We start from the raw sequence: 11021 nt of genomic DNA on the forward strand, positions 1-11021 counted from the left end.
TTTTTTTTTTTTTTTTTCCATCCATCCGGACGGCTTCCCGCGCACCCCCTGAAATGGCATAGTGCCCCCCTAGGGGGCGCGCCCCACAGTTTGGGAACCTCTGCAATAGATCGACAATAGTTGGCAGTGTATATTGCCTGATGCACTAGTGTCCACTTTAGTGGTCTGTATGCATTTATAACATAGAAATCCACAATAAACAAAGAAAATGGCTTTTAGATAGCTGTCCACTGTAGTGACCACTATGCATTCAGCACCTAAAACATCTGGTTTTAGCAGTTCAATGAGTTAAATGCCAAAAACCATGAAGGCTGGAAGTTTAGAGTTTCCTGGGCCAAATTCTTAGATGGTAAATGGACGTTAGCAGTAACCCTACAAGCAACAATTTTTAATGTTCTTTCAAATATATGCTTATTTCTTGAGCTGTTATCTGAAAATCCAAATTAAAAATTAGACCTCATTTTGAAACAATTTTAGTCCTCCAAAATACTAGAAGTACTGTACATTCAGATGAGTCATTTCATAAAATCAGGTTCTGATCATTCTAGGTCAACAAATCTGCTTCAGACAGTGATAAATAGCCTTTATAGTTTAGATTTTACAGTGAAATTGATTCAAAATGGATTATAACTGTTAATATGTCCTCATAAAAGTACATATTAAATTTTAATTAATGCAGAACATAAGAGTATGATTAGCTTTCTATTATCAAGAAACATATTTTGTCAAACTAGCAACTCTGATCTGTCAGCACTGAATAGAGACCAACCAGTCACAGTGGGACAGTTGCATATTTATACTAGTTATCATCCAAAACTATTAGATCTATTGCTCTTGCATGCATGTGGATGTTAATGATATCTTTTGTACAAATCCATTAACATAGCCTCGGGTTATCTTATGTGGCTATAAAAGTTTCAACTCTTCTGGAAGGGCTTCACAAGCTTTATGGGAACTCATTAATGGGAGTATTGGACCATTTATTCAAAAGCCCAGTGGTGAGGTCAGGCACTCATATGGGATGGCCTGGCTTGGAGTTTTTGCTCAAATTCATTACAGATGTGTTCTGACATGTTGTGGTATGACCACTAAAGTTGTTCCTTACAAAATTTGATCACTCATGTCTTATAGCCTTGCTTTTTGCTCTGGTATGCAGTCATGTTGGAAGCAAAGACTTGAGTTCCAAACAGTTCCCTAAGAAGATATTTCTCTTAATGTTTTGGTAAGCTGTACTCAGTTCCTTTTGAAAAACAGGCAGTCAAAGTTTTTACTAAAAAGACAGAATAATTGCTTCAACATTACCAGTAGGTTTACAGCAACTGTGAATTTACATTACGACTTTGGTGCTATTAGAAAGTGGCACTGGTAGAAAATGATACTCATAACTTATTGAGTTGCACCATCACCTTTTATTCTGCTTGTTTTTCATTGAAATGTAATAGTTTGTTGTAAAATCAACTAAAAATACTGAAATGTAAATATTATATTATAAAAATGATATAATTACTGACATACATAATTGTCCATTCTGTCTAGCCTCTCACCATTTGATAAAAACAGATGGAATAAGTGAGGGCCATCCAGTTATGCAGGGTTAGTTCGATTCCTGTTTGTTTTCTGCTTTCAAGAGATAATTTGTAGTCCTTCTACTTTCCAATCACAGTAAACGTGGCACTGCTTTTGGCTTTTCCCAATGTGAACTTGACTGTCCCACTCATGTCCACGCTTGTGTCCCTCAGAGTGAGCTTGTGGACTGTCCCGTGGTCTTCCAGACGGACAGCAGGGCATGACTGAAGGGTCACTCCATTTAAAGACCAAACTGGAGGTTTGTTGATGTCAACAGAGACTTCACACTGGAAAGAAGCTGACTCTGGCTCTGTCACCTGGACATTCTCAAGTTCTTTCACCATCACAAGAGCCTTGGCTGAAACAGCATAAAGCATGTTACAGAAAAAAAATAACAATTCGGATGAAATTTTAGCGAAGAAAACTTGCCAAAAATGTATCTTGCTATTCATCCAGCTTACCTTCAACCATTAGTTTTGCTTTGGATGTATGCTCTCCAACCTCAATACTGTAAGTTCCCTCATCCTCCACAGCAACCTGGTGGATTACTAGTTTATGGGAACAGTCTTCTGTTATAATATCCATCCTATCTGAAGAATCTAGTTCCTGTTTGCCTTTGTACCAGGTTGCACTGCAGCGAGGGGAAGAAACGGTGCATTCAAGGATCACTCGGTGGTTCTCCAGGGCTGTTCTGTCTCGAAGTGGTTTTACAATTGAAACTGGGAGTTCTGAAAATTGAAATATTTTAGATTTATAATGGTGAAAAAATGAAGTTGGTGGCATGAAGGAAATAGGACGCTAATTGAAAAAACTCACCTTCTACCTCAAGGTAGGCTGTTGACTCGACATCCCTTGCTACAAATCGGATATCTCCAGCATCCTCAGCTTTAACGTTGCATATCAGCAGGAAGTGTTTGGGCCCTGGAAGGTGACACGTTTTAATTTCAGCTGGTGAAAAGAGAAAAAGTCAAATTGTTGTTTGATTTCTGACCTTCTGTGCGGATCTTTGTGGTGGTACTGGGTCTGATCTTGTGACCATTCTTGTACCACTCCCCAGTCACATCCTCCAGAGAGACCTCGCACATAAACACAGCATTCTGATCTTCCTGGATGTAAAGGTCCTCAAGACCCTGTACTATCTCCAACTTGTGCTCTGAGGGCAATGATGAAATTGAAAAGAATGACCACTAAATGGAGACTTTTGATTATAAATGATTGAAGAATATGTTCAAGAAAAAGGTTGAAGCGCTGCTAGTGTTGGAATTAAATATACCATAAACTTCCAAAGAGCAGAAGGTGCTTATTTCGCCTGTGTCACATGTATAGGAACCAGAGTCAGCAACAGAGCATTGAAGGATCTGGCAGAACCGCTTTCGACCCATGGAATAGATTCGATGGTTCTTCCCTGGCTTCAGCTCGTTTCCTTTCTAAGTTGCAGAGGAAAGAATTTTTTTTTTTTACATACATTAACGATTCAAGTTGTTGATAATTTTCTTTTCTTTACCTTAAGCCATCTGACTTCAACATTTTGTCTGGAAAATTCACACTCAAGAGTGACTGGAAATTCTTCTTCCACGCGAACATCAACCAGTGGTTTCAGGATAGCCACAGGTGTCTCTGTCAATCAATATAGTCTGATTAGGCTGTCAGCACCGAACTGTAGTAATTCCGAATAATTCTTTTGCAGTTGTGACCTAATAAAAATAATAACCCAGACCTCTTTAGCTTGTATTTACCTTTAACTGTGAGCCTTGCAGTCGATCGCACTCCTTCAGCTGAGAAGACGATGGTGCCTGTGTCCTCCAGAGTTAAGTTTGTCAGGGTAAGACTATGGGCTAGCCCATTGATGCTCACCCTAAACTGGTTGTTTGGCTTTACGCGGATGCCATCTTTCTGCCAGATGCCTTCCACATCTACATGAGAGAGCTCCACCTCAAAGGAGGCAGTTTCCCGTTCAAATGTTTCTTGATCCTTTAGGCCTTTACAGATGGAGATCTTTCGGGCTGGATTAGCGATACAGAGATGCAGTAAAAGGACAATGTTTTATGAAATCATGTCAAGGAAATATAATAACGTTGAAATTGAGAATTTGAACTAATGTTTTGGCAAAGCAAACACGTGAATCTTAAAAGCACTTTGTGTGTCACAGTGAACAATAGTGGTTTAAATTTAGACATTGTTGGGATTACAAAAATGCCTCTTCCAGCAGGAGTTTATTTTGATGGTGATGCTCTGTGCACACTGATATAACAAGTATTTTCACACTTGGAAGTCTGGCTAAGCTATTCTTAGTATCTTTTTTGCTCTGTGACACACTGTAAAAAAACACCTACAATATGTGTGAAGAGACACCATTTCCAGAGAAGTGCAGTGAATATCAATATAAATAAATGCTGCTTACTGTAATGGGTTTATTTGAGAGGAAAATCCTACAAACTTTTCTTTTGTGAGTTTTGTTTCTACTTTTCCAAGGTTAGCTCCTTCTTATTGAATTACTAGTTTAAGTCAGGGATAGATAACTATAAGTAACAGGTGCATGTCTAACAGTTATGGTTGCACATTAGGTCTAAATTTGTGCTTTTTAGCCAAAAGGTAGGTAGGTTGGTAAGATAAATGGTAATTAGGTTTCCACACCTCAAAAATAACTACTTACGTTCTACATTGAGTTTGACCTGTGTCCGATCATGCAGGGTCTCACAGCGGTATGTTCCTCGGTCTGACAGGTTCAGGTTGTGGATAGTTAGGCTTCTTTTACAGCCATTCTGGGCCAGGGTATGACGAGGACCAGACTGGATGACCACTCCTTGCCTCATCCACTGAACCTCACCAGTCTCCAGGCTGATTTCTGTCTCTAAGGTAGCCTCTCCAAACTCCTCTGCAGTCACAGGTTCCATTTTCTTGGTGAACATGACTTGAGCTTCTAAAACATTGTGAGGAGAAACAAAACTGAAACTCGCATTCAGCTTTTTTTTTCTTTTTTTTTTTTTTTACATTTTACATAGATTTTCCTTTAGTCTTACCCTGAACTTTGAGACTAGCCTTGCTCATTTTTCCTTCAGCTTCTGCTGTTATCCTGGAACAGTCTATCATCTGGCACTTTTTAATCACCAAGGTGTGGCACAATCCATTTTGACTCACTTGGAAGCGATCCCCTAAAGTCATTGGTTCGTTGTCCATAAGCCAAAGCAAGGAAACATTCTCAGGAGAAACGACACATTTAAAGGTGGCATCTTCTCCTTCTAGCACAGTTATGTTGTGAAGTTCGGTGAGAAACTCAACAACTCGAGGCACTGAAGAGAGAGTAGGCAGTGAATGAAGCTGCTAACTTGAATGGAAAGGTCAGAAACACAAATTGAATACTTACTCTCCACTCTTAGCATTGCAGTGGTCCGATCATCTCTGGATTCACAGGCATACTGCCCTGCATCCTCATGAATTAAACGATGGATGGTCAAGCTTCTCTCAACACCATCTGCTCGAATGGAGAATCTCCTGCTACCAACTACTTCTATGCCATTTTTAAGCCATTGGACATCTGCTTTTGGCTTGCACACCTCACAGCGCAGTGTCACCATGCCGTCAGCATGAGCCATGGTGTCATGGAGTGGTCGCACAAATTTTATCCTCATTTCTATGATGAAAAACAGTTTATATTTTTTGGCTTTTTGGTTAATTTGAAGTTCTCTTCATATTGTTTGAAAGTATTGATTGTTACCTTTCACTAGTAGACTGAAGTGCATCTGGTCAGTGTTGACATCACAGGTGTATTCACCAGCATCAGACCGCCTTAAAGGTTGGATGGTAAGACTCCGTTTATGGCCGTCCATGAGTTCTCGAAAGCGTTCACCTTCAACTGGTGTCCAGTCTTTAAGCCAGCGTACAACCGCACTTTCTTTGGACACATAGCTCATTAAGGTCACGCTCTCAGCTTCGTAACCTGTCACAACCACATCATCTTCCTTGTTGACAAAAGTAACCGGAGGTTCTTTTTTGGGAAAGATGACACAAAGTCAGTTACTTTTAAAGATTTTTGCTATTCTCATAGACCCTAATAAGCTATAATCTGCAGTTTTTACCTTGAACACGGATTATGTTGACCATCTTGTCATTCACCGCATCACACACATACTTTCCAGAATCCGAGGGCTGGATGTTTGAAATAATAAGTTTTCTCATACTTCCATAGCATTCAATGATGGTACGGGAATCACTGGTGAGAAGCCTGTCATTACAGTACCACTGAACTGGGGCATTAGCACGGGACAACTCACAGGCCAGTATCAGGTCATCACCTCCCATCAATTCCTGGTAATCAGGGTCGTATGAGTTTCCTACAATGCTTACAGGAGGCTCTAAGGGCAAAAGAGTTTTTATTTTGCGGATTTTTGCAATAACGGAAAAAAAAGGTAACGGTTATTAGAATTTTACCTTCTACTTTAACGTGGAAGCTGATACTGTCATCCCCAACGTCTAGGGAATATTCCCCTGAATCTTTGAGTTCTGCATTAAGGATTACCAGCGACCGGAATGCACCCTCCTCCTCTTCACAGAACCTTTCATCACCCTGAACTCGACAGCCATCCTTGTACCATTTGCCATTTCCATTAGCTTGAGAGAGCTCGCACTCAAGAACAATGTCATCTGAAACTAGAAACTTTAGATCTGTCTTGGTCTCACACTTTCTCAAAATCTTCACAGGCGGCTCTGTGGAAATACAGACACAGTGGTCTAAAATAGTTTCACGGGTCATAAAATGTCAGTCAGTTTTTGCTTCTCACCTGAAACTTTCACCTGGAAATCAATTTTATCATCTGCAGCGTCACAAGTGTATTTCCCAGAATTGTTTGGAGTGGGAGAGTTGATGGTCAAATGACGAAAGATCCCATCTTCTGTGATTGTGATATTACTACTTTGCTCTATTTCTTTGTCATTGAGTAGCCACTTGACATCTGCTGTTAGACGTGACACCTCAACCTCCAGAACGATTGGTTTACCAGCAAGACTTTCCAGTTTGTCTGGCAAGTTTTTGGGTTGACTTAGCACCACAGGTGGCTCTACATAAAAGGGACAAAGTAAAAGTAGGTTAAAAACAATAACCTCCAAGGTAATACTTGCTTTGGACTAAGTTTCCTTATACTTACCTGTGATATTAACAAGAAAGGCAACTGAGTCATTTTCAGTGTCACATATATATTCTCCTTTATCACTGACAGTTGTTAAAGGTATAACTAGCCGTCGTTGGGCCCCATCTACTTCCAGTATCAAGTTGGGGCTCTCCTCTACCTCTAAACTATCTTTGTACCATCGAACTGGAGCATCCGCCTGGGACACTTCACAGCACAGTTCCAGTCTCTCTGGGGCAACATGGGTGAGTTCTACCTCGGGTTCACAAGGAGAGATGATTCTTACAGGAGGCTCTAAAACAGGAAAGAGATATTTAAAATATATTACTCAGACCTTTTCATTGTAATCTCTTTAATGTGCATTAATCACGGTTTTACCTGTAACAGTTATCTGGAAGAAGACGGAGTCTCCATCTGTTTCACAGACATACTCTCCACTATCCACCGCTGAGCCACAGAGAATGGTCAGCCTCCTGTAAGGACCCTCCGATCTTAGTTGGATGTTGTCGCTTTCCTGCACCTCCTGACCATCCTTAAACCAACAGACCTTCCCGTTGGACCGAGATAACTCACACTGCAAGTGGATCTCCTCTGATATGTAACATGTCATCACAATGTCATCTTTAGGTTCAACAATTGTCACTGGAGGCTCTGGGTTTTTGCAATAGACAAATGCACAAAATCAGTTTTCTCATCAGAGTGAACTAATTAATCTTACATACAAAGGAAACCAGCAGAAGTTGCCATACCTCTGACACTGACTGTAAATTCTAAGCTGTTGTTCCCAGACTTGCAAGTGTAATGTCCAGTATCTGAAGCCTCTGCTGATCGGATGATTAGCCTCCTCATGGTACCCTCCACCTGCAGGGTAATGTTGTCACTAGCCCGAATCTCACAACCATCTTTATACCTGGGAAACACATATGAAGCCAGATTTTACTAGACACACAACTTATTTTTAATTGTTGGAAGTAAAATCAAATTAATCTTTTCTTGATTGTTTAAATTAGAAATGCTCTTGGATTCCAAAATTATTTTATATGCTATCTCTCTTACGCTAGGGATGCTCCGATCAGGTTTTTTGCTGCTGATTCCGATCACTTCTGAGGGCTTATCAGGGACCTGACTTGGCTGTTAATTGGCTGTTAATTTTTTGCTTTAGGTATAAATGGTACTATGTTATCTGGCAAAATGGAAGAACGATCTGCCAATAAATTCACCTACCGTAATTTAGACATAAAACATGCAAACAGGCACGATACAGCAGCTATTCAGTCAAAAGGACAACTGAAAAACCTGCAATCAGTAAAATAATATTTAACAGTAAGGTTCTCAGCCAAATATACATAAGCCAAATAAATCTCATAACACTGCCTATATCAAATAATGTCAAGTATAATAGGAAACATTTGTTCAAAGTCAAATGCAGGTCCCATCAAAATATACAATCCTGAGTTTCTAAATCAAAACTTCCTAGCATGGCTAGCTGTCTGACTGAGCTGAGTAATTCTGCAGAGGACAGAGATGAGGCAGAGGAGCTCGATTTTTTTCTGAGATTATCTATCTTATGTTTGGACATAGCAAAAGTTTTAATACATATGTAAAATATTTCTTTAAGTTACATGCTGCAGTGTTAAGCAGGCGTTCAGTGTGAGAGTTCACTGCGGGGTGGAGCAGAAACGACGCTATGTCTATGAAATATTACTACCAGTAGCATGTAGCGGCGGTCCAACAGTGACAGCAGAACCAGCATCTTTCACCGCTAGCCAGAAGACTTAAATTATTTTTCGGGTTATTTTCTTAGCTTTCTGGCCGTCATGATGTTTCGGGTGAGTGTTATGTGCTGCTTTACCTGCTGTCTGATCGTTCTGGATTTTTTTTTCCTGGATATAGCCACACTCTGTCAATTGCTTGTTTTATAAATGTCATATTAGATTCGTTGTGTTGATGCATTTTGACGTGCTGCAGCCCTGAGGGATTTCTCCGTCGCAATACGGATGGAGGAACACGTGTTGCTTTGCTTAGGATGTGTTGCTGCACGCTTGTGCAGTGTGAAGGGAAGAGTAGATAAGCTGCACACGCAGGCTGCGAAGTGAGATACAGATGATCGGTTTGTGTGATCGGCAACAAGAGACAGTGATCAACGATCACCGGTCGTACACTTTTTCCCAAAAATTGGCCAATTATGATCGGTGTATATAAAATGTTTTTCTCACCTAAGCTTTTAGCTTTCTGGTTTGAAATGTTTCTTCTATCTAAAATTTTATCGTGATTTTTTTTTAAAGAGCACCAGCCCCTCCTGCAGTAAAATATCTCTACGTGATGCTACCATCACCATATGTCACAGTTGGGAAAACCTTTTTCAACAATGGTTCCAATAGACATGGTGGATAGACACTTGATTTTGATTTTAACATACAAAACATGTCTCCAGAAATATCAAAATTAGTTCCTGAGTGCATTTGCGAACTAAAGTCTGGCATTTTGTGGTAGTTCAGATGAAATGGCAGCTTCCTTGCAGAGGAGACTTTCAGCATATGGAACTCTATCAGCAGCTTCAGGCAGAATCTTATGAGGTTTTTTGTTTTCATTCTGTTGTTCCCACAAAACACTGTACAGAGAACTCCCCTTCTTCTTGAATGACCATCATTCTTGAATAATGGTGATTATCGTTCTATGTAGTTGTTTGAACAGATGAATGTGATATCATCAGTACTTGGAAATTGTAGCCAAAGATGAACCAAACTCTTGGAAGTACATAAATATTTTCCTCAGTATGTTTGGATAATATTTTTACAACATTTTCTTGATGATGCACAACACAGACCACTACCTGGGACTATTTTATTGCAAGAGTTTACATTTTCAATGTCCTACCAAGCAACTTCAGCGTCATCTCTGGAGACGTGGCAAAGCAGAACCACAGGATCTAATTCCACGCTGTTCTTATGAAGTTCTTCCTGAGAGGCTGGACTGAACTCTACTGGAGGTCCTGAACAACACGAGATTAATGGATGGATTGTTACAGCTGCTGCAACAAAAGGCAATTTACTTCCTGAAAAACATTTGCTAGAAAGTAGACAACCTTCAACGTCCACGTTGAATTTGATGACATCCTCTGAAGTTTGACATGTGTAAACTCCAGAGTGAGATGCTTCAGCAGACTGTATCACAATCCTTCTCATCTTCCCGTCTGATTGGATGTTTAGCCCATCGCTCACTTGGAGTTTCTCACCATTTTTAAACCAGGTTACCTTAGCAAAAGGATGGGTGACCTCACAGTAGAGCACAATGGTGTCACCGGTTTCCACTCTCTTACTGCTTTCTAGGTCTGACAGAGGGATGAACTTGAACACAGCAGCTGCAGAGAAATGAACACATGAATTGGGAACCAAAATGATGAATGAATATTACAGCCTTTTACACCTACATTTAACCTTGAGCACCGCTGAATCCCTCACTCCATTGGCGATGAATGTGATTTCTGCTGTGTCATCAGCGGTTCCAGCTTCATGGATCACCAAAGAGTGCTTTGTTTGGTTCAGCTGCACTGAATATCTTCCACCATCCTGCAGTTGGGAGCTGTTCAGAAACCAGGTTCCAACCATTGGTGCGGACAATTCGATAGAGAATTGAGCGTCTTCTCCTTCCATCACCTCACACCCTTGGAGATGTTTATGAATCTTGGGCCCTGGGACTAAAAGTTTAACAATATAACAGCAATGCTATGCATTTATCTTTTTTTCTTTTTTACTGAAATATATTATCATACTTTTAGGTATGTTACTCACCAAGATGGACTACTTTGGGGAACTCCACATGGCCACTGCGTCCGTACTTATTGATGCAGCACACACGAAAACGGTAGTCGCCTTCACACGGAACGCTGTCACCGGAAACTTCAGCGGAGGTGACAGTCTCTGAGGTGAAGCATTTCTGCCACTCCTGAGAACCAATCTCCTTTCTCTCGAGGACAAACATGGAGCGGGTGGTAGTCTGGCTGTTGGGCGCAGGCACCCAGGAGAAGAGAGCACTGTTGGGTCGGTCTATGTCCACTTTGACACCCACAGGACAGATTGGCGGGCTGTGTCTGGTTGCTATAGTACAGAGGAAAAACAGTACATAGTCTAGTGTTATAGTTCTGTATCTTATAGCAGGAACAGCATCCATTGTTTTATTTTGGATACGTACATACCAGTGACATGCGGTCACGGGAGGCAGGTGAGGCAGAGCCTTACCGGTCATCATGGAAAAATGATATATAATGATAAAATAATTGATATTGCTATTTTCACCCTGTGGTTTGTACTATAAAATATTTATTTTTCATTT

At 40.5% G+C, this 11021-nt stretch overlaps 1 protein-coding gene and 1 long non-coding RNA gene across 2 annotated transcripts in view; one reads left to right on the forward strand and one right to left on the reverse strand.

The window, feature by feature from the left end:
• LOC107838084 (uncharacterized) overlaps nt 1-11021 on the forward strand; it is a 178378-nt gene that overhangs the window by 78073 nt on the left and 89284 nt on the right. The window lies entirely within an intron of this gene.
• The window catches only part of obsl1a (obscurin like cytoskeletal adaptor 1a), a 17049-nt gene continuing 7206 nt past the window's right edge, over nt 1179-11021 (reverse strand). The window contains exons 5-25 of the mRNA XM_007567593.2: nt 10481-10786; nt 10120-10386; nt 9775-10050; nt 9567-9681; nt 7439-7599; nt 7068-7340; nt 6708-6983; nt 6345-6620; nt 5995-6270; nt 5643-5918; nt 5282-5551; nt 4931-5197; nt 4587-4856; nt 4220-4486; nt 3303-3569; nt 3071-3183; nt 2840-2993; nt 2558-2719; nt 2383-2487; nt 2028-2294; nt 1179-1924 (exon numbers count right to left, since the gene is read on the reverse strand). Of these exons, the coding sequence (XP_007567655.1) occupies nt 1647-1924; nt 2028-2294; nt 2383-2487; nt 2558-2719; nt 2840-2993; nt 3071-3183; nt 3303-3569; nt 4220-4486; nt 4587-4856; nt 4931-5197; nt 5282-5551; nt 5643-5918; nt 5995-6270; nt 6345-6620; nt 6708-6983; nt 7068-7340; nt 7439-7599; nt 9567-9681; nt 9775-10050; nt 10120-10386; nt 10481-10786 (4922 nt within the window). The 3' untranslated portion in view covers nt 1179-1646. The remainder of the gene's footprint in view (nt 1925-2027; nt 2295-2382; nt 2488-2557; nt 2720-2839; nt 2994-3070; nt 3184-3302; nt 3570-4219; nt 4487-4586; nt 4857-4930; nt 5198-5281; nt 5552-5642; nt 5919-5994; nt 6271-6344; nt 6621-6707; nt 6984-7067; nt 7341-7438; nt 7600-9566; nt 9682-9774; nt 10051-10119; nt 10387-10480; nt 10787-11021) is intronic.

Source organism: Poecilia formosa, unplaced genomic scaffold (assembly GCF_000485575.1).
Source record: "Poecilia formosa unplaced genomic scaffold, Poecilia_formosa-5.1.2 Scaffold210, whole genome shotgun sequence".
Taxonomy (NCBI): domain Eukaryota; kingdom Metazoa; phylum Chordata; class Actinopteri; order Cyprinodontiformes; family Poeciliidae; genus Poecilia; species Poecilia formosa.